This window comes from Gymnoscopelus microlampas (genome assembly GCF_963454915.1).
Source record: "Gymnoscopelus microlampas genome assembly, chromosome: 18".
Taxonomy (NCBI): Eukaryota; Metazoa; Chordata; class Actinopteri; order Myctophiformes; family Myctophidae; genus Gymnoscopelus; species Gymnoscopelus microlampas.
Window position 1 is genome coordinate 15,561,842 of NC_139955.1, and position 24,351 is coordinate 15,586,192.

At 40.7% G+C, this 24,351-nt stretch overlaps 2 protein-coding genes across 2 annotated transcripts; one reads left to right on the top strand and one right to left on the bottom strand.

The window, feature by feature from the left end:
- Positions 1 to 7,030: 7,030 nt before the first annotated feature.
- On the bottom strand, positions 7,031 to 12,421 carry gask1b (golgi associated kinase 1B). Its single transcript, XM_084041136.1, has 4 exons — positions 11,254 to 12,421; positions 9,956 to 10,173; positions 9,502 to 9,728; positions 7,031 to 7,932 (listed from the first exon to the last, which is right to left on the bottom strand). Exons 1-4 carry the CDS (start codon positions 12,203 to 12,205, stop codon positions 7,725 to 7,727), a joined length of 1,605 nt encoding a protein of 534 aa, XP_083897262.1. The 5' UTR covers positions 12,206 to 12,421; the 3' UTR covers positions 7,031 to 7,724.
- Positions 12,422 to 13,169: 748 nt separating this feature from the next.
- Positions 13,170 to 23,064, top strand: tmem144b (transmembrane protein 144b; the record flags this gene model as incomplete). Its single annotated transcript, XM_084041677.1, has 12 exons — positions 13,170 to 13,191; positions 16,206 to 16,367; positions 16,543 to 16,665; positions 17,052 to 17,151; positions 17,330 to 17,410; positions 17,499 to 17,577; positions 18,194 to 18,273; positions 18,893 to 19,011; positions 20,798 to 20,917; positions 21,606 to 21,703; positions 22,104 to 22,157; positions 22,981 to 23,064. The coding sequence occupies 12 exons, from the start codon at positions 13,170 to 13,172 to the stop codon at positions 23,062 to 23,064; spliced, it is 1,122 nt and encodes a 373-aa protein (XP_083897803.1).
- Between the last annotated feature and the right edge of the window lie 1,287 nt (positions 23,065 to 24,351).

A 24,351-nucleotide genomic window follows, 5' to 3' on the forward strand; every position in this document is an offset into this window, starting at 1 on the left:
TCGGGGATCCACAGGAGTCTTTGAAGGAGTTCCACGGGGTCCCCAGAAAAACAGTTTAACCACCGTAACCGTATTTTATACTTCGACTGATCTACAAGATCACAATGCATCGTGGTGCGACATGTGAGCTCATAAATCTGCTATCTTCAAAATATTTTGAAACTTGTGGAAACAGTTTGAATCATTTTTTTAGGACGTCATCATCACGCTAGAGAGGTTCTCAGACATTTTCTACACATTAGACAAAAAAGGTTTCCTGCCGTATAACTGACGAGAGACTCTTTATGAGTAGCCTAGGACCTACAGGTATTTAAGCTTGACAGAAATATTATAGGTCTCAAATACTGACATGATCTCCAGTACTATGTTTATCAAGACAATTCTCCCTTGTCTAGTTTGAGCTTGAAAAACATTTAGTTAATTGAACTCAAAACTTATACCGGTGGTTAAATTTGAGAACCATTGGGTTCGATCATTCTTAAGTATGGGCCACTGGCAGACTCGGCCCTTGGGTTCAGAAAAATACGGGTTCAATTAAATACATTCCATACCTCTGTTTTTTTAAAATCTGTATCCTCATGTGATAAATTGACAGCCAGCCTTCTGAATCATGTGAGCAGGCATCCTCAGAGCTTTCTGATGCGCCACCACCACTCTAAAGATAGAAAGTGACATATTCAGACCACAACTTGTATGATTGGCCCACATTTCTTCCACAGCAGATGTCTGACATGCCATCAAGGCTGTGGACAGACCTCAGCCAGGGGCGCGGCATTGAAGGAAGGACACCAAGGGTATGGTGGTGGGTGTGTCCAGACATTCATGTGACGGAGTAAGGGAAAATCTAATTTTACTCTAATGAAAGTTAGAAAAACTCAATGCAGCAACAAAAACAGCTCTTAATATTTAGGCTCTTTGGCTGTTGTAATAATTAAAAAAAAAGCAATGTAAAAACAAAACGTTAAAAAATAGCACAAATAGCTGATTTACAACCTCACAACGTGTTTCAACACGTCACGTTGTAAGCTTGTGAATGGGCTGAATTGGACCACCTGAAAGCAGGGCCAATCTCGAGTCCATGGGCCCATGGGCCTGAGACTGCCTTGTGGGCGATCCATATGTAACTTTTCTCAATTAGCGCATGCAATGCATGCGCTAATTGAGCAAGCAAGCAATGCATGCAAGTCATAATACATTATTATTACATTAATACAATAACATATCAATCTAAATCACACATGGGCAATATACGGCCCGGGGGCTGGACCTGACCCTTTGACCATCTCAATCCGGCCCACCAAGACCCCCTAGGCCTAGAATGTAGAATCTACATTCTAAAAGGCTGCCGTATGTTAATGGTTTTGGGACATTAATTTAACTCAACTCCAATTAATAGTAAAACTAAAAGAAGAAAGACCTTCGAAAGAAGCTTCCGCTTCTGATTTTGCTTGTTTTTATTGCACAACGCGTTTTGCTTCCGCTTCCTCAGGAGGAAGCGGAAGCGAAACGCGTTGTGCAATAAAAACAAGCAAAATCAGTCCTGGAGTGTTGCGGTCCCTTCTTTCGAAGGTCTTTTTTATAAACCTCTTGCGCTGACCTGCACCTCCAGTCGGGGTCCAACAAAGACGTGCACGAGTCTTATTTAGTCCAATTAATAGTAATTGATATTTACCATTTGAGTACATACCTGCATTCTTCCATCCATACAGTATGTACTCAAATGTTTTATGTTTATAATGTAACAGTGAAACAGTCTGCCTTGAGTCCATATTTATAATGCAATGTGTTTTATCAGTGACCTTTGGAGTGGTGCATATCAGTTAAGATAAGATTGTTTTATGCAAGTAATCCTTTCATTGTAACCTCGTACAGAGTGCAGAGTGATACAGTACAGTGCAGCTCAAGAAAAAGGGGGGGGGGGATCATTTTGTAACTGAAAATTGTTGTTGTGAAAGCAAGGACCTTATTGTAAAGATAGTCTGGTATGTCTACCAAATTCATGCAGTTTTAACATAATTCAGCACGATGTGTTTCAAGTTTCAATTCAATTGTACAGTGTGTGGCCCCTCACTCACTTTATCAAAGTCAGTATGATAGTATCAGTATGATCTGGAAATAAATGCTTGCCCACCCCTGATCTAAATGGATCAATTTATGGTATAAGGTACACTGTAGGTAATTTTCTTTATGTGACCAGTATATAGCCTCTTTTTTTTCTTTTTTTTTCATATCAGCAGGGATGAACCCAGCCACCTTTAACCAAATTTTGAAACGTTGGTTGAACTTCAGAGAGGTTGTCAAATTGAATGAGTTGCATCCTGTTGCATTCATTAAATGGCCTCAAAGACATTACTGTGTTGAGTGCAGAGGTACAGTGCCTGTGGCAACGCTGTCATTTAAAGGCATTCTTGCCTGACAGCCTTCAACCTGATTGGAATCCTACATAGGCCTACATGACAGTCAAATAGTTCTAGTTTCAGAGTTTACTTTTGGAAGTCCTGGTTGCCATTGATACAAATAGTTGTAACTGTACAGAGGATTTCTAGATTCAAGATGTAAGGCGTGACTCTGTAAAGATTCATTGACTGAAACACTGACAGAGTTGAAAGGTTGAACGAGGAAAATATTAAATCCGAAAATACCCTGGCAACCTGCCAAGTCTACCAGAGATGTTAGTACATGTACAGTACAACTACTATTTTCAGGCTAAACCCCTTTAAAAAAGAAAAAGGAAAAAAAGCCTATTCTTCATTGTGTGATCTTCTTACATAGAAATATTACAGAAGGCTGATTTCTGGGGCTTTTCAGCATTTCAAAGGAAGACAGCAAGCTTTAACATGACTTCATCTGCAGAACTTGTTGACATTCTTTCAATCTCTACTGAAAGTTCTTATCGGAAAAAACAGAGTTTCCTCTGCTGAGGGGAGAGACACGCTGTCAGCATGGCACAGCATTTTTGTTATGTCTAACAGCCCATATCTCAAAATGGACAAAGGACAGACAACTTTAGTGCTTTGTCATTATTATCATCGCTGTGTGATCCAGTTCTATCTCTGTATGTCAGCCCGCCACCCAGGTGTGATGTTGTTGAGACGTGCAGGGCAGACTGGACTTGGCATGGAGGGTTGGTGCAACATTCCAGCTGCGGATCCTACGACTCTTCATGGCTGAAAAAACACATGGCCAGGTTTCTCACTGAACAACCAGGCTGTTTTTTTTTGCTACCATGGTCAGCTGGACAGTTGAAGAAGTGGGTGAAAACACTGCTCCTTTGAACATAGTGTTCTGTACATGGATCACAGACTGACTTAAACTGACTACTTACTGATTAAATGAAGATTTACAGTAGAGGCTTTCAGAAAGCATGAAGCTAATGTTGGCAGGGCCTTATAAAGAAAAATGCTTGGAATAATAACAACTGCTAAACTACTAATTCCTAAGATAAAATATAAAAGCTAGTTCAAAAGTTGCTAATGAGGGAAAATGTGGTCATTCAAGATGCTAATGTGTGTGTATACAGGTCAACAAAACAAAACTCAATGTCAAACCTAATCTGGCATACAGTAGTGCCAGACTACAGTACTGGCTGTCGATAAAGTTACGTTCATGAAGTTCAAAACATGTATTAAGTAAGCATTTCAACCACTCTGTTGCTCGAACGACAATGAATTCTGACGAGCTGAGAGGGAGAATGTGTTGTGTTGAAGCAATGTACCGGTATGCAGGTGCACCTGCATGTGCAGAGTGGATCCACAATGATGCATGCCCTGATTAGGGCATCTCTTCTCCAGAGTACGTATACAGTATGCAGCTCTACTGAGCTACTGTTTCCATTTATCCAGGGGACGTAAACATTAACAGTACTGGGACTTTTAGAGTTTTTTTTCCCGTCCTTGGTCCAGTGAGAGTCATTGGCAAAGGTCCGGAGGACCGCAAATGGGAGAAGTGAGATCATGGAGACACTATGAGGCTGACTTGGCACAGCTGGCTCACTGAATAAAGAGCTGCAGTGTTGTGATGCTGGCTGGTGTCTCTGAAACAGGCTGACTGTTGGAGGACCGGAGAGGAACAAACCTCAGCTTGTGACTCATTCTGAGACCCAAGAGAAGGAACCTGGGTAGGGCTACAACAGTGATTTTCAACCTTTATTAATTTCAAGGACCCCCAGTAGGCCGCAGACCCCCATACGATTTGCTATCTCTGGGACCCAAATCGACACTGTAAAATCCTCAGAGTTCACTCTGAGAGTTTACATATGGAACCATTTGTGGACCCAAATGGAACCTTGTGTATACTCTCAGAGTTACAGACCCGTAAGGATGTACATACATTTGGAATCTTGGTGGTCCCCGGACCCGATGTTGAGAACCAGTGAGCTAAATTACTGTAGGAGTCCACAGTGAGGACACTGAAAGGATAGAGAGAACGATAGTCTATAGGCAGACAGACAGACAGAAACATATCATTACCAACGTGACGGAACACGTAGTGACAGAAAACTGCTAAATGGTTTCTGCAGTCAGTATGCTCAGTGTGGTGTTGTTAATTGTCTAATATGGTTGCTAGGTTTTGCTTGTTTTATGACAACTGGTGGTTTACTGACAGGTTGGATTTTTTCCCCAGCAATTTGTGCCTTTGAAACAACAATGCTGTATGCATTTAACACAACTTATTTCATGCTGGAACCAGGACATTCCTTCCAGGGATCCTAAATACTGTACATGACAGGACAGTAAAATACTTACGTATCCCTGGGGTTTATTGAGATATAATTGACTGTTTCTGCTTTGAATCGTGGAGACACCATTTATAGGGTGAGGAAACTAATCTCTCTCTCTCTCTCTCTCTCTCTCTCTCTCTCTCTCTCTCTCTCTCTCTCTCTCTCTCTCTCTCTCTCTCTCTCTCTCTATGTGAGGGCAGAGACGGACAGGCAGACAAGTAGGGGAGGGTGTGATTGACTGGTTTATGTACATGGATTCCTTTTCAAATGGGATTTGGAAAACATCCCAGACTGATACTAAACTATTAGTGGATTTGAACTACACTTACTATGCTGACTATTATTTAATTTAGAAAAGGTCTTGTCTAAAAAAATAGTAGTTTTTCAACACAACATTTACATTATGTACTACTACTGGATGTCTTACTGTATAATTGAATGTTACAATTATATTGTACTGTACAGTAGAGGTTATTAAGAGTCAGCAAATGTCTCATTCATCAACATTGTGTGTGAATATTGATACATAGTTGTATGTGTTTGAGGAGAGCATGGGATGTCCATAGTACAGCTCTGTGGGGCCTTCCCAACACAAACACAGCCAGGGGCCACAGTTCAGCTCTCAGTAGCTAATACAGGCCCAGAGGGGTTAAAACAACAGGACAGACAACTGCTGCTCCGTTCAGGAGAAAATAGACACTATAAGCCTCGTAGATCCCAGCTCCCAGAGTCCACTGTTTATCACAGCACGCACAACACACAGCTCAGCTTTCACATACAGTACAATGAACTGCAGTGCAACACTGTGTCCAGAGCCTGTAAATACCGTTATCTAGTGTATATAATCAAGCTGTCTGTGTGCATGTGTGTGCGTGCATGTGTGCGTGTGTCTGTCTTTTATACACGCCCACACCCCAGGGTTAGATTGGGCTTTCCATGGCAATGAGTTATGATCTGGGGAAGGTAATGGGCACCTTTTTGAAAACTTAAAATTTATACTGCATGGAAGTCAATGGAGAGGCTGAAACTCTGCATAGTGAATGACTGAAGTCATAGTACAGTCATCACAGACTGGCCTCCAGGACATGGAAGATTGACAGTGTAGTGTGCACATGAGATGCAAGATTGAGTGAAGAACACACCTGGTGCGCAAGATGGAAGATTGACAGCAGATGGCATGAGATGGAAGGTCATGGCCAGGTCAAAACCTTTGTGCCTATTTCACCCATATAATAAAACTGGGAACGCTGCTAGTATTAAATATAAATACCTATAAGTGTATTACTCTGTTCAAATCCATCAGAGTCAATATGACTTACTCCTGCTTGACTCTGGTGCACTTGCTCATGGACAACTGGGCTGGACACTACTGAACCTTGACAGAGGCCGGTTAAGGATAACAGTTGTGAGACTCACTTTTATTCACTCATACATTAATTGTTGATAGATTGTATATATGCTAATTATATTCAGTGTTGATAGACTGTACATACATTATCCACACAATCCCTGCTGCTGAAGGCCAGCTGACACTGTACATATATCAGCCTCATATTCACTGTTGACAGTCTACTCTGTAGATACATTATATTCATTCATATTCACTGGTGATAGATGTATATTCATGCTTACTGGTGATAGATTGTACATTGTACTTATATTTATTGATATACATTTGAATATATTATATTCAATATGTATTGAATATACAAATCAGTCAGAGCATGTGCTACAGTATCCTTATTCTTTTTTTGTACCTATCCTGTTTATACATGAATTGATGCTGTTGCTGCTACACTTGAATTACAATCAATGTAATATAAATACTCATACAGTCAGTGTGATATTCTGCTCACATAAATACTCTATCACACTCAGTTTATATGAATACACTAGTCTCTACAATATTAAATGTAAATACTCAGTTAGTGTAATATAAACTGCCTATCTAGAAAGAATATTACGTAAAATACAGACATGCACTCACAAGGCTTGCAATGGAGAGATGGTGGAGTGATGAGCTGCCACATAGCTGTGCCCAGGGACCATGTGCTATGGTCCAGGAAGTGAACTGGTACCTCTCCAGCTACCAGTCCTCACTCCGTACTGTGGTCCATGGTGGAATTGAACCAGCCACCCTCCGGTTCCCAAGCCAAGCCCTATGGACACGTTTTAAACTTTTTTCGTATGAACATACTATAGCTATAACCTCCCAGACTAGTGTGCTGAATGAATGAATGAACTCAAACAACCCCTTTGTCTGAGTTTCCTGATGGAAAGAATATCTAAACAATGGCACTGTATTCAGTGTTGTGATGTTATTAAATAAGCATTTTATTTGTCATCTGATGCTGAAACATGTTCAAGATAAAAAATAGAACGTATGAAATTAAATAAATACATTGAAAATCATTAGAATTGATTGAAGTCAGTAAAAATGAAAGCAAGAGATCCTCACAGCAGGTTCTAAATGACCTTATACAATCTCTACTCTTACATCCCTACCCATTCAAAAACACATCAAATAATGCAAAACAATCAAATCTGCATACGTAAGTAATTTAAACCAGTTTTGCTTCTTAATCTCCCATTTCCTTTAAATCATACCAAACTATCTTAACTTTATTCCCATGCAAATCAAGTTGTTTCAAAGATATGTATGTAAGTTATGTAATCTTGATCCCAGTGACCTATCCTGTTTCAAGAGTTTTGAGGCAAGTGACACGGTCTCTTCCTGTTTAGAGAAACAAGCAATATATTAAGACATGATGTAAGGACATAACTCTTTTTTTCAGTGTATAACATGTCCACTAGACCTGAGTGTTGTATTTTTCCTATAAGCTACAACTCACTTCACAAACAAAAAAATCTGGATTCCAGTCAGTCGTTGTCAACATACAGTAGAAACATCTAACACACTTACATAGTGCATTCCATTCCATTCATGTAAATCCATCTTTTGTCCATTAACCTTCGTCAACCTTGTTAAGGCTCGTTAAACTAATCATGCGTTCATTGGGATGACTTTGATCCCATGTGCGTTGATGTAGGTATGGAGGACGTTGACCCTCTTCTCTATGACATCGATGAGTTTGTCGATGCCCCGCCTCCCTCCCTGGCTCTCCCAATACACCTGGTCCATGAACAGAGACTGGAGGAGTCTCTCCCTCAGCTTCCTGGTCCTCAACACACCCACCGCCTGCTCCGGCAACCTGAAGAGAGACAGACAGAGAGACAGACAGAGGAGAAAGACAGCAGGTGATCAGTGTCTTCCTAGTCTCATGTTCCCAGACAAGTGGAAATCTCCACCTACTGTATCAATACGTCTTCTTGTCACACTACTACTGCTTTAAAGACAAATCATATCACCTTCCCAATATGAAGGGCCGTCCTAAAGATTTTGGTTTGATTCTGCAATGGAGAATTATGTCCACCCAGTTGAGCGAAGGGTTTAGAAACTGGCTTGCGGGTCTAGTGATTTCCTATTTCCTTCAAAGATTCCTTCAGATTTCATACTTTATTATCTCCAAAGGGAAATGCTTTGTACATATCAGACAACAGCACAGTACAGTACATAGAACAGCACACAAGAAACAGTACAATGACAGACAGCTGAACACACTCAGACCTGTTGCGTGGTATATTGTTTAAGTCGGCTATGGCTGCAGGTATCAGGTATCCAAAGCAAGCCCTAGTCCAGCGAGATTGGGAGTGAGGAGACCAATTATCCTGCCAGAGGCAGTGTTGGGTATGTGTGGGTTTGGCCCGGCTAGTAACGAAAACAATATGTTAAAGAAGCAGTTGGAGCTGAATAATGCTCTGGTAAAGCTTCAAGGCATTATAGCACACGTGTTTGAGCTGACTTTAGATCAGATTTGATTTTAGTTTTGAATACGTTTGCGAGATCACATTTTTGTCTTTGTTTTTTCCTATTTTAATCTCATATTCCCTGAGACATTCCCATTATCATCACTGATTATTGTGAACGTTTCTTATCATCTCGACATCTCAAAAGGTTTTCACTAATGACAACAAGAATCCCACACTGATGACATCCAGGTGGACGTAGTGTAAAGAAACCTGATCTCAGACTAACTCTGAACAGCAGAGGAGGTTGGGCTGTGTGATCGGAAGATCAGAGGAACTCTGGTAAGAGGAGATGGGACAACTGTCCCTGCCAGGCACAGCGGAGCCTGCCCCGCCACCCTGGTCCCTGCAGTGTGACTGACAGATAGATTTATTGATCACAAGACAGATGAAATGTCAAGCATTTCCCCAAGGCATGGAGAGAGACAGACACATACAGTAGCTAGAATACCTCTCTACACACTCACAGGGGCTCTGTGATGGTCACCTACTTTCATGTTATGCCCTTTTTTCATATTATACTGTTCAATCTGTACTCATTTCAGTTTTTGGTTTTTACTTACTTCTACACAGGCTTCATAGAATGTGTGTCAGAGAATCAATTTTAAAATATTGCTACTTATGTTTAATTTGTTCAGCGACAAAATACATATCAGACCTGCGCCTGGACTGCTAAGCTAAAACTTTCAATTTAATATTTTTATTCTGGGTTTTTACAAATTAAACTTGTACGAGCTTTATACAATAGAATGTTTCTGATTCTATACTTGCATAATGCTTAATTTATACTGAGAATATCCAATCTACAAGCTCACAATGCGTGCTGCATTGTGATGCACTGTGAAACGCGGAGCTTTTGGCATAAATCAGGGTTCAATTCAGTAGTTTAAACTTCTCACACTCTTCCAACTCACTCTCTGATTCCCTCTAGGATTCTGAAGTCCAGGTTGTCCTCGTTGCGGTCAAAGAACCCCTTGTTGTTGGTGAAGACCAGGTGTCTGGGGTCGTCAGCCCTGTGGATGATGTTCGCCAGTGGCACGTGGTCTCTGTTGACACACTCGGCATGGTGGCCCATCTCTACACACAGGTCCTCCTGCCGGGGCCTGAAGCCACAACAGCTCCGGTCTAGACGGTTATAGATCTAAACATAAAGTTACATTTCAGGTGTCTGTTGATGGTATGATGGTTGAATAAAACATAACCCTATATAGATCTGGGATTTAATCCAAAGTATACACAGTAACATACTAATTTAAATTAACAGTTTATGGTCCATCTGAGTAAATGTTTATACTCTCAAAGTTAAATGAACACTGCTGAGGATTGCCCTGTGTTCTAAACGTTTCATCTTTGTCCACAGCATTGTACCTGCAGCAAGAAGTCAAACACAGCCACTTTGCTCCATTCATAGTGGTGAATGGTGGAGCAGCCAGAGTCCAATTTAGGCATGATGTTTTTATGCCAACATCTCTGTTTCAGAGAGCTTTGGTACTCCTTCCAGGTTAAAACCACAGTCGACCTGGCCGCCACAAGGCCTCTTGGGTAGAGAGATGGATCCCATGACACCACAGCACACGGCTGGCCATCTAAAGACAGAAGGATTACATGGACAGATGTTCATTTCTTCTTTTTCTTTTATACCCCCTTTTCTCATGCTAATTGATTGCTCCCCACACCGATTTCTGTGTGTTGTCACTGCTGTTGTATCCTACTGGCTCACCTGTCAGTTAGGAGCCTCCACCGGGAGGACATAGAGCCTTCGTCCTACTCAACACTCCCTGCTGACAGCCAGGTCCCAGCACGTAGGAGTACGTGCAGTGACAAATATCACCCACACCCTCCCTACTCGGCTTCCCTCCCTCAAACACGGGCCAAATGTGTTCGCGTGGACACTCGACAAAGCCAGATACACCGCGGTGGATTCGAACCCCCAGACGCCGCTGTATACTTTACCACTGTGACACCTGAGCGCCCTCGATGTTCAATTCTCACTTATTGTTCAAAAGCTTCAATCCCCTCCGTCTCATTGTGAGTCACCCTGGGGGGAAAAAAATCTAAAATGTAAATGATGAGGCTTTTGGGGGGGGGGGGCAATTTAATTCCTCAGTGTCACCTTTAATCAATCAATCAATCAATCAATCGGTTTATGGACAGCTCAGTGATCACGCTCAGTTCAACAACAGCATCAGCAACACCACAGACAGACATCAATATCTGATTGACACAGCAGACAGCCAGACAGTACTAACGGACTGTATAACAGAACAAAATTCACATACAATATTTTCAAGATTGAAATAAGTGCTGTAGATGAAATAATCAAGATATTAAAATGGGGGGTCCCCAGCTACATTTTTAATATAGTGTCACAATCATTTTTACCACTTTAACCATAGGGGCTAACCATTTGGGCTATTCAAAAATAGCAGATATACAAGCTCATAGCGCTATGAGCTTGTAGATCTACTGTTTTTGTAGTGAGAGGTTTTCGTGAAAATGTTTGCAAATCTTTGATTACATATATTTTTAAAGCAAACATTAAACTCAAATCTTTGCTTGTTCTGGGGGGTCCCTGGAATACATATCATTTTGAGGGTCCTTGACATGAAAAAGTTTGAGAACCACTGGACTTAAGCAGTGAATAAAATCGCTTGCATCATATGTACCATGTATCAAAGCGAAGCTCCTGCTCACAGCCGGCAGCGTCCTGTTCAGGCCGAGCACGCGGTCCAGGTGGAAGGCGAACACCTCGCTGGTGTCCACGGGTCTCTTTATGACCCCACACTGTTCACACTGGCACACTTTGTCTCTTTGTTTTGTCGGTGAAACAACAACGTTCGTGTCACTTTCGAACAACAAGAAAGAAGACGGATCAGACTCAGAGCCCTTATTGTTATTATACGAGACCTCTTTGATGCGCAAAACCTTGGCGTCGGCGAGGAAGCGCATGAGACGCACGTCCTCCGCGCTGAACCACGGCGGTGCCTTGTGACCGTACGTTCTGATGGAACTAACGTCATGTTGTGACCGATCATCATCATCTCTACCTGTTACACTGTGCAACAATCTGTAATCAATGTCTCTGCTCTCTTTCCGAGACGTTTTGGATCCGAACGCACGCGTTTTTTGCGCGCCGTCCCCGATCCTCTCCAAAGCGTTCGCTTTATTGTGCGTAAAAGCGTCGTTATTGTCTGTTTTGTTCCTTCTTGCTTTCCTCCGCAGTTTGGGCTTGACTGTTCCCCGGATCACAGCCGGCTTGAGACGCTTATTAGACCTCAGTGTTATGTACACCACGTTGGACTGCAGTGTCGGGACTGCTATGTCATTAATACCAGCGTTATTCCTAGTTCCACCGGTCAGCGGGTCTTCTGGCCGAGCTGCGGTCAGACCCAGATTATACAGATTATTATATACATTGTTTAATCGGTACTTATTGTCCTTATCAACCCGTCTGTATCCAACCTGTGACACCACAAAAAACAGGTAGACGAAACAAACCCCGGCGACGATCAGATTCCTTCTCGACGGAGGACACCTTCGAAAGCTGCTGCTGCCGACCAGTCCGAGGAGGAGAGACCACCAACAACATGTCCAGTGAAAGAGAGACTTCTTCTCCATTACCTACTACAACTTTATCAGGTTATTGTTAACATGGTTATCAGAGCGGATCTCTGTTGTTGCGCCAAAGTCAGACCGGGGAGGAGCGCGCAACTTCCGAAAGTCATCTCCTCCTAGCCTAGTACCAGTGGTGGAATATGAAAGTAGCTATGCAACGAGATCCGTGTTGTAGAAGAGAAGAGATTGAGAGTTTGTCTTTGGCAGGAGGAGAGAGGAAGGGTGGATTTGGTCTATGATCTAAAGAACATTTCCACAGAGCCCAGTGCATCACGATCACACAACTGTCTTGGATGAACTTCATCCTGGTGTTTGCTCTTTCTCCCTTTTTGGTCCGTACATCTACATAAACGTTCAGATTTCAAATATAAAGTGCATACCCCATGGCCACGGATGTTAAAATTGTGTACGGGCCCTCAGAAGTACCCGTATCTTCCGTATTGTTCAATAAAAATCATTTTAATCCGATTGGTGGCCATTTTCTTCGTATTTCAACTACTACGCGACCCTATCGGTTGGGAGATGTATTGCACTCTGATATGTTATATTTCTATGAGAAAATGCCCATCGATCGGATTAAAATGAAATTTTAATAAAATTTGTATTGAACAATACGGAAGATACGGGTACTTCTGAGAGCCTGTACATAATTGTAACATTTGTGGCCATGGGGTAAGCACTTTATATTTGAAATCTGACCGTTTACGTAGATGTACGGGCCAAAAAGGGAGAAAGTACAAACACTATGTTGAAGTTCATCCATAACAGATGACCGGCTTCGGATTCTTCATGGCTGCTAAGCACGTGCCATCATGGCAACATGTGACTTTCTCTTAAATAATTGTCTGTATGACATCTAGCGATTCTCAGATATTTTTGAGTCATTGGAACGGATCCCCTTCTCTTCTCTCTAACTTCTAGATGTACTCCATCATCACGCTTAACCATTAGGCTAATTGCTGATGTAATGAACCCCATGGGCAAAGAACGTGAGTTTCAGGCGACATCTTCTGGTTGATTTGATCACTGCCATTTTATTTAGAAAGAGCTGTATTGAGTAGTTGCTGTGTCGTTTATAAACTTTGAGTGTTTGTTTGTTCATGTTCATATGAATTGATCACCTACATTCCGAGACCATATTCATAAAATAGAATAGAATGAATGGTGAGCAGTGAGCAGAAAGGAGATGGATGCATCCAGGGACACTAATAACAGGAAACAGTGAAGCATTTTCCTGCTGTTGAAGGAAGCCCTGATTAGACTGAAGTCCAGCAGGACCAAACAGGACATCCTGAGACACCAAATACATCAACCTGTTTTTGTAGCTACCTTATGAGCCTTAATAGTAGGCCTATATTATACACACAAACACAAAATTAAGTAGGCCTAGTCATAAACCCCATTCATCCATCCACTGCTATACCCACACAAAACACAGATACAATACAATACAGATACAAGATTAATAATAATATAATAGCTAATAATATTAATAGCTAACCCATAAGGCAATACATGTGTAAATATGGTCCTCAAAGGAATCCTCACACAGGTCTCTCTCTCTCTCTCTCTCTCTCTCTCTCTATCTCTCTCTCTCTCTCTCTCTCTCTCTCTCTCACACACACACACACACACGCACGCGCGCGCGCGCACGCACGCACGCACGCACGCACGCACGCACACACACACACACACACGCACACACTGCTCTGATAATGATGTCTACTGTGCATGTTCAAATCATATATACATACCTACTTTATTATATCAAGTGTTTTCTTTTTTCTTTATTTGGTTTATTTTCTGCTAGTTAGTTTTGCTGTCATTGGCTGTCAGCTATCAGTAAAGAGTTGCCCATACTTAGCCTACTGAGATTGCATGAGAAGCAGCTCTGAAAATTAACACTTTATGAAAATAAATGATCATGTCAATTAAAGAAATACATTCATTCATGAGTGTGTGAGTGTTATTATTTCAAATTTTCTGTACTTTTACTTCTACTCCACTACATCGCAGAGGCAAATATTGTACTTTTACTCCACTACAATTATTTGAAAACATATAGTTACTATAGTTACTTTGTAGATTATTAGCCTACAAAATATACATTAATGTAACAACTTCAGCCCTACATACATTTCGGACATTTGAGAATAGCCGATCTTTCAAAACAGCCCTAAAGATACACCTTCAGGAGGCTGCAATTGGAAAATGGCCCCTGTCTAAGTCCTAACCTAACCTACCCCCCTACCCCCCCCTCTCTCCTTCTCCTTTTGTACATATTTCTCACTCTTCATACCAGTAACCTGTAAACTGATTGTATGACATTCTATAGTAGTTGTGTATATCTGTCTGTCTCTTATATGTATCATGATTTGTGTGCATGGGGAACTCATTTGAAACAAGCTCAGTGCTTTTATGAGTCTTCCAGTTTAGTAGACCTTGTATTGTGAATTTGTACTTCCATGTACTGTTGTTCTCATGTCTTACTAAATAAAGTACATCAATCAATCAATCAAGCTCACAGCTTATAGGTCTGCTATTTAAAAAAAAAACATTTTTATACATTTGAAGACTTGTTAAACGGGATATTCTACATAATGAATAGGCTACTTTCTACTTTTGGTACTTGTAAATACATTTTGACACCAATACTTCTGTACTTTTACTCAAGTAGATTTTGATTTCCGTACTTTTACTTGTAATAGAGTGTTTCTACATTGCAGTATTGATTACTTTTTACTTAAGTAAAGAACGCGAGTAGTCTACTTTTTCCACCAGTAGCAGCCAGACCATTGATGAGATAATTTGTATCACCTGGTCTCTCAGCCGCACCACTCATTCTCTGGTCCATTGCCAAAGTTTTCCTGACGTTTTTAACTGCTTAATCCTTCCCTTCTCACAGAAAACACCAAACAGATGTTCCTAACAAAATGTCTTCCTCGTCTTCTCCTTTTAAATATTATGCTCTTATTAACAGTGAGCTTCTACAGAGCAGAACACGTTGCTGCTGGTCAAGGTGCGTATATTGTCTTGTCTTTGAGCCTGATAGAATAGCTATAGCTGTGCTGTGCATTGAATTTGCTTTAAGGTTGCAGCTCATATTTTAGTATATTGTTACTGTAGGACAGGGGTCTGAGATAGGATATTATTTTTTACATTAACCACTTGAACCCTCTATGGCATCCCTATTCTGAGTAGAGCTTTAGCCCCAAATTGCATTTTATTTTTTGGCAAAGAGGTTTGGTGTAGAGGAGGGGGGAGTGCAGATCAAGTACTGAGTGACAGGTCAAGTTTACTAAGGATTGATGGTTTAAGTGGTTAAATGTCTGAAAATACACATTAACATGAATCCAACACAACACTGATGACAGTGCTGTCAAACAAGTCTATGAATGGGCAACAGTGGGCACCTCTATGTACAATTGTCTATTTGGAAAAGTAGGATTTGAAGTAGACCTATACATGATTAGAACATGATGAACATTGGACAATTAAGGCCTAATATTTCTACATTTGCCACAAATTGCTACAAAACCTGTATATCCAATTATTTTGGGCATAAACAAGAAGTTAAAGTGTACATTTAAGTCTGATAATTATGTGCCATGCATGTTCTCATCATGTGGCCTATACATTACATTAAGCCTACTTAATAACATTTTTCAAACATTAGATTTTTTAAAACATTTTGGACCTAATAGTCAATTTTCCTTCTTCCCTGGTGCCCACTCTTCATGTATCCTAGTCCTATCAATGTATTCCCTATTAAGCCTATTCAACTGATTGATTGATTGAATACTTGATTAACAGTTTGCAAAGACAGGCACAGGGAAGTACAGTTCAATACAAGGTTTAAGAAGATTTTAAACCCAAGAAAGCACTATATGGCTTGTTTCCTTTGTACTCAATTCATCGAAAAATGAATCGCTGGTAGTTTACATATATTCAGATGTGGGTCAAATGCTAATATGGGCTGTTTTTACTTTGTGTGTTTTCCCAGATGTTCAGGTTGATAAGAACCATCCCGTTGTCAATTTCACCTTTATTATTTCAAATGAGACCAATATCACAGATGTCGCTTATGGTTTCGCTGCCAACGTGGTGGCGGTGCTCCTGTATGGAAGCAACTTGGTGCCCATCAAAAGGATAGATACAGGAGATGGTAGGTATAGGCTATTCCTCAACCCCAATCGATGTACTGTAGGCCTAATGTAACTGTAACAATGAGGCCTACAATAAATGTAAATGATTGTTCAATCTCATATTGTATCCAGTTTAAGGTGGACTGTTGTTTTGGTATGAGTGTGTGAGGTCTGCTGTCGTCCTGCTGTCTGTAGGAATGTTCTTCCAGTGGGTCACCTGTGCAGCCATTTGGTTCCTAGCCAAGTTTGGAGATGTGATGCTTCAATCACCCAAGTTCCAACCTCTTGCCATGCTGGGAGGAGTCATCTGGGCTACAGGTAGGCTACTGGACTATTAATATAAAAATATATATACAACCTAAAATGTCATACAGAGGGCCCCTATCAATTCAGGGCATTTGGACTCATTATTATTATTATTTACCCCATATTTGGCACCCTTATCTTGTTTAGATAAAATCCTGAGTATAGAAACAAAAAGTCTTTGTCTTAAAATGATCTGTGAACACGGGAGACTGAGCAGACAAAACATATAACGTTGGTCATTAGACCGATTTCATGATCGGATTGATTTTGGTCTAAAGGAGAGGGAGAGAATGCTCTTTGACCTTGTTGGCACCTCCATTGAAGGTGTATGAATGTTCTGTGTATGAATGGTGCTACACATCTATTATCAAAATATCCTTATTGATGTTTGTTAACAGGTAACATTACAAGCGTGCCCATCGTGAAATCTATTGGTCTTGCACTTGGGATTTTGATGTGGGGGTCTGCCAGCTTGTTAATGGGCTGGGCAAGTTCAAGGTGAGTGACTTTGGTCGTTTTAAAATTAGCCAGAGAGAGAGAATTGCTTTTGGTCAAAATATTTGTTGAATATTGAGTTTGTATTGTTTTGTTCCCGTCTCATTTTTATATTGTTGTAAAGCACTGGGTAGCATTGTTTGAAAAGTTATTTTTATTAATATTCTAAAGTCCATTTCAGATTTGGGTGGTTTGGAATCCCAGCTCAGCATGTATCCCGGCCACTACTGAACTATTGTGGGGCTGGTTTGTGTCTGCTCAGGTGAGAGAAAATCACTAAGTGGACTCACATTAAATTACTGCTTTATATTGAGTGTTTTAAGGACAGCTGTTTGTCTTGTCTGTTACAGTGGGCTTATCTTTTTCTTTGTAAAAACAAATATGGAGACTCATCTCTCCGCTGAATTGACTCCCCTGCTTGTTGATAGAGTAAGTGATATTGATGCAGTATATTGGTATTTACTACACCTTTTCACCACTGGCTGGACACGGTCAGGCTGTTGAACCCAGGTGCAGGACACCGGAACTGGACAGTCGGTGGGGAGCAAGGCGGCTACTTTAAGCAGCAGACTTAACCCATTAAGACCGGGAAAGCATCTGTCATTTTAGATTTGAACCATTATCTTATACTTTGGCTATTAAAAAATAGCAGATATACAAGCTCATACACTCTATTGCACACTAATCAGTTGTGCATGTTTAGAGTCAGCTAGAGCAGCGAGCTGCAGTGCATCTACACGTGACCTCCCAAGTACAATTCCATCTCAAACTAGAAAGGTGCATTTCAGATATGCTGTAAAGAGTGCTCTGTTCTTCCCACTAGTTGGGTGAACGTAAATTGGCAGCTATCACAGCACAAGCAGCTGAGATTAACTCAGCAACTACTCCAAGTGAGTGGGGAGCGTGACAGATTGTAGTCTCGAGGTAAAGGATGAGACTGGCGATGAGATAAGGACCTACTCTGACAATTTGATTTCCTTTCTGTACTTCTTCTGTAGTAGTTGTTTTTTATTAACATTGAAGTCACTCTTCCATCATTCTGCAGCGAATAAACTCGGGGATTTATGGCTCACATTCCCCAGAGTTCTGGATCGACAGGGTTGGAGCCAAAACGCGGCGTTTTATGTGAGTAGTCATACTGTACAAAGTCCTGTTATCCATTGAACCATTACAATCGTGTTTTTTTTTAATGAAAAATGTGTTGAATTATGATTATTTGTTTGGAATTATTGATCTGTCAGAATCAGAAACAGCTACTGTATGTCCTTCATAACATTATGTTCATCATTATTATCATCAGTCTGTATTCATTTATTTAACTCTTTCACTGCCAGATTAAATACATAAATGAACCGCCCACTGCCAGCGATTTTTTTGTTTTGTTTTCCTTACCTTTTCAACTAGTCACAGAATATTTATATCCAGTATAATCAATCCCCTGATGGTTGCTAAACACAGTGGGTTTCACTCTGCTAAAGCGAGAAAAAAAAAGTAATCGCGACCCCCCCCGGTCGCTTGTTACAGGCCATTGAATATAGCTCATCTCGTCAAAAATGCAGGGACTTCCTCGTAAATTAAACTACTTTGGATTTTTGTTGTTGGTAATGTCGATTAGTAAATGGGCTAAACATGTCAGACTAGAATGTGCCTAGGCTTATTCAGTTAATTGATACAACGTAATGACATAGCCCCATCCACCCACCATTACGCAGGATTTAACTCTTGTATCCTATCTGTCCACCAGAGGCTGTCTCATGGCTGTAGGTGCTGGTCTGCTGTACGGATCTTCGTTCGCTCCCATCCTCTACATCAAGAGTCATTCTTCATGCCATGACAGCATGTTCCATGGAGCCAGTATGAACGGTAAGCAAGTTGTCATGCTGCCGTCAACATTTATACCTCATACATCTTGTCCCGCAACACATTCTTAAGGAAGCATAAATTGGACTCTACACTAGATGGAGAGAGAGATTAAACATTAGGGAATATTCGATGAGATTCTTCTATTCGATTTCATGAGATTACATTTCCACTGTGGTAGCTAAATGAATATGTTTCACAATTAAGCTCTGCATCTTGGCTTAGAAGAAGAATCATGTAGCAGTGTGTTAATGTGAGTCACAGAGTGAGAGGTCAGTTTACAATGGACCGCACTTTAAAAAACAGCAAATTATCAAAACCTGGGAAGGGAAAACATCACATCTGATTAGCCCGCTTTGAAAGTATAATTCAGCAAGAAATTCTGTTCATACATTGTATTCATGCTAGGCAGACAGGCAGTACCTGAACTCCAGGTCCCCTGATCAATCATTTCAATCCTTGAAATTGACTGAATCGGTCTGAATCGGCCTTCAGGCACACTCTGTTTGGAAAACAAAGAACTGTCTGGAGAATGATTTTGATACAGTACTCAAACACAAACTCACCCGCACACATTATGTTGTTGACCTTCTGCACTCCCCTGACTCAATCCATGAGAGACGCACACGCACGCACACAGACCAATCTATCTCAGATCTGAGATTAAACACATTTGCATGGCATTAGGCTCAACATATTGAAATAGTGGTATTAGTGGTACTTCTTACACTGAATGACATTAATGAGCCGACTGACTACACTGAATCTGTGAATGTTGGTTTAAATCCATCTGGCCAAAAAGATGTAACCTTAACCATTGTAGAAGCCAGACTACAAGAGTGCCGTACTGATCCTCAACCTGCACAGAATAATCTGAATGCACAATAGCCTTGCAAATAAAGTGTTTTCCTCAATGTTAGAATGTTCCTATTCAGATCTCTGTGCACTGCAAATGGAATTGTTTCCTGCAGTACTGCTTGATGGTACAGTAGCTGCATGAGGCCTTGTTTAAATGCTACTTAAAATAAGTAGACCTACAATTCTATACATGTTTAGCAATTACTGAATGATTGCCATTCATTGTGTGTGTGTTATTGACAGCTGTACATTTTGGACATCAAGGGAGCAAATTGTTGTTCCCAATATGATTTTACTGCAGTTTAATCAGTTAACCTCTATCAGTATGTACGGTGTTGTACATCATCAAATAGTGGAAATATACAAGTTTACAATGCATTGTGACGCGATTCAAGCTTGTTTTCTATTTTTTTCAGAATGTTCACATTTTTGGTGGGTCAGAGTCTCACACTCTGAGAGAGCGAGAGCGGCACACTGCTCACAGTGCTCGCAAGTCGCAACACACTGCAGCACACAGCTGTTTTTAATCTGATTTAATAAGTGGCCGTTTAAGTCGATTACAAGATATATCTTCAGATTCTAGGCTATAAACAGATCTGCCAACTCCACCTGTTAACCCTGTTATGCTAATTGTTTTGCAGGTAAAATACTGGCACTGTAGCGAAAACACAGCTATAGTGTTACCTTAACTTTCAGTTGAAATCAGTGAATTATTAAGGGGAACAAAAACTATTCCAACATTTTATGAATAGTGGTGCATGTTAATAATGAATTTAAATTCAGAACAAGTTTGGATGCTCATATTGGATACTCATATTCTGAACTCACCAGTTCTACGATTAAAAACACATTTTGAAGTCTGTTTTAGAGTAGACTGGCCTAAAAAAATCTGCAAGTGTACCATGTTCTTATTTCAATTGTCTCTGCACAGACATCGATTATGTTTATGCCCAGTGTTGTGGGATTTTCTTGGCAAGCACCGTGTACTTCCTAATCTACTGCGCTGCCATGAAGAACAGGCCCAGGCTGTACTCCAGAGCCGTCCTTCCAGGTAACTCACTTGACTGATGCTTTTTATCTGCAGTTCTACAAGAACGGATGATGGGTCGAAACGCTAGCTTGCAGTTCAAGGCACAAAATAAATCTTAGATTTGGTATGTGGTCTTGAGTTGTAGTCTTTAGATTTTTTGGGGGCCAAATAACACACAGTATGTTGTGTTGAATCACCGTAACATTTTCAGTAACTACGCAACATTCTGATTTCAATCTGATGGCATTGAGCAACGACCTGTGTTGATGTGGTCCTATACTGTGAATTAGACATCAACTTCACTGGGAGAAAGTTTCATTCTTATTCAAATGGTGAACTTGTTACACGAAGTAATGAGGACACAGGAATGGTGAATAAGAAAGGACAATTCTCTCGAGCAGAGTTGGTGCAGTCAATGTCAACAATAATGCTGCACGCCTGAATAATCCACCTTCTACATACTGGCTGACTGCAATGCCTCAGGGTACATGGTACACTTGTGTTGAGGCAGTTATTTCAAACATTAGTTCAACATGTTCTGCCAATAGTTCCAGGATATTTATTTTTCTAGCAATGCAGTAAAGATGGTACATACAGTATTGTACATTACATACATTATTGTACCTCCTAGTTTTACTGTGGTTATCATGTACTGTGTGTGTATTACACTATTATTAAAGTCTCCTGATGTCAAACTTTCCCTCTCCAGGCTTCGTGTCCGGCCTTATGTGGGCAATGGGCACCTACTGTTGGTTTCTGGCCAACAGCTACCTGAGTGCTGTTGTTACTTTCCCTATAGTAACTGCTGTGAGTACACCCTAATGTCTGTCACATGGATACTGCACGATGTTTCAAAATGTTGGGTTCAATGCTGAGAACTTCATATTAACTACTTCTCAGTGGAATTGATTAGTAATTAATTCATCTGACAGAGAGAGGTAGCTAGAAAAAATGGATCACATAAATGGCAGCGGAAAATATGTTTTCTCCTGTCCTATCAGCGCTACAAGACAATCAATGCTTAAATGTGGTCTCATACAATACTCTTATTGATTGATATATAAATGGGTTCCAAGGCCAACAGTAGAAGACTGGTTGTACTGGGTGACTCCCAGATGTGATTGTACTGTATGTGTGAAGAAGTGTTCAATCAAATTGGCATCATCACTCATTGGGCTTTCTCATAAGACTTTGTTTCTCCCTGCAGGGCTATGGTCTGGTGGCGGCATTGTGGGGGTCCCTGGTGTTCAGAGAGATTAAGGTAAATGTCACGTCACCAAATGACACGGCCATTTCCTACGAGTGTGCTCCATGCTGACTGGATTAGTCCTGTGAGAGATATGAGTATATGAACAGGTTATTCTGAAGCTGCTGCTTTGACAGTGAGATGAAGGCTGATTAGAGAGGTTGCATCGTTGTCTGAACACCAAACAAATCCTTCAGGATTAATTTAGTTCAGACTTAGAAATCTGATTCATTCAGACCCAGAAATCACTTAAAGGACAACTTGGTCCTCACTAATGCTCATGATAAAATGGTAGCATTCTTTTCTACTCCGTCTGTGTCTCAGAGGAGGGCTGTGGACACTTCAGAAACCCGCCTACCACTGACATCATCGTTAAGCAGGTTTCTTTTTTCCAAACGAGATTAAAAAATGAATAATTCGATTTTCATTAAGGCGAGAACTAACCATTATAGCATGCTAACTCCAGGAATAGAAAGCCTGCAGTCTCTATTAGCTTGGATTCGCCATTGATGATATCACTGGTAGACACATTTCTGAACTGTCCACATCCCTCCTCTGAGACAGTGATTTAATAGACAAAAATTGTACCATATTATAATGAGCATTAGTGAGTACCTATTATATAAAGATGGGTTTAAAGTGGATGAAGTCGTCCTTTAATTTCTCCATTGGCGTTCACCCCAAAACATATGATTATTTTCTATCAATTGCACACCTCATGAAGCCTTGAATTCATGGATTTTTTTGTTGTAATGTTTTGGGTGAACTACTCCTTTAAAATGTAGACCTGATGCTAACTTATGGTTTAGACATGATGCTGACTCTTGTCTTTTTGCAGGGTTTGGGCAACTGTTTTATCTTCTTCCTGGCTGCCCTGGTGGTCCTTGCCGGCTCGCTCCTCACTGCCATCTCTAAACTCTAGTTGACACTCAGCCACCACTAGGTGGCAATACTACACAGGAATGTCACTCATGATGCCAATGGTATCCCTTTGTAGCTGGAGGAAGGAGTGTGTCATCATGTTATCTATCAGTTGACTTTGTGTCACTTGTGTACTGATAAGACTTGATTGATGCTCTTTTCTGCTTCTGGGGACTGAAACACATTGAAATGCTTCACGTCATGGTGCTTGCAGGCCATCTGTGTTGAAAGGATTTTGCCTTGGGATTAAAATGAATGTTTGAAAACTGTTTATTTTTATTGCTTTATTTTACATTGCATTAACATTTACTCCAGTCTTGCTAACCCAGTGTGATTTACTTTAAACTTAAATTCCAAGGTGAATTTCTACAGAACCCTAACTGAGTAGGAGGACAAGCATCATTTAGATAAATTATAGTGTACAAACCCCCAAATCACGTCATCGACCCGAAAAGATGGTGATTTTCAGAAGGTTTCATCAGTGTAATGTTAAGTACATAAATTAAAACATTTTCTAATCTAATTTTAGAGGTTGGTTAACCACTTAAGCTGCCCCATATGCTTTGGCAATTTTTGCCAATTTGTCATACATCTACAGACGCACAATGTTTCCGCCTGAACGGCAACAATGCTAAGCTGAGAGGACGGTGATACAGCCATACATTTGGGCTAAAAGGATAACACAAAAGTCCTGAGGACTTGTTTCCATTGTGGTCATATGTATTCAATTCAGTACAATGCAATTCAACATACCGGTAGCATAAATTCAACATCAACAAATCAACATCAACTAAGGCATCAACTGCCTTCATTTGAGAGTAGGAATGAAGGCAGTGAATGCCATCACCTTTCTAAGTGAGATTTACCTCCCCCTTTGGCCTCCTGAAAGATTACTTTTCAGGCCTGTTTTGAAGGAAGCCAGTGATCCACATTTTGTAAGGGCTGGTCAAGGCATTCCACACTTTGGTGGCAGTGTAGTAGAAGGATAATTTACCCATGTTTGTTCTATATGTGGGTGGTACCACATGGATATAGAAACATGGATACCTCATTGGCTGCTGCAGTCTATTGAAGCGACCTGTCTCTGCGGCCGCCATATTGGAGAAGGCAGCCAAGCCTTCTAATGCATGTATGTCCATTGAAGCAGACGGTCTCTCCACTATTAAAATCATCACAACTCCCTGAATTTTCAATCCATTTTCAAGCGGTTAAGTTTATAACAAATGCCAGACATGGAGTTATGGATCCAGGCCTATACTTGGTTACATCTAAAATGCATATTTTATAC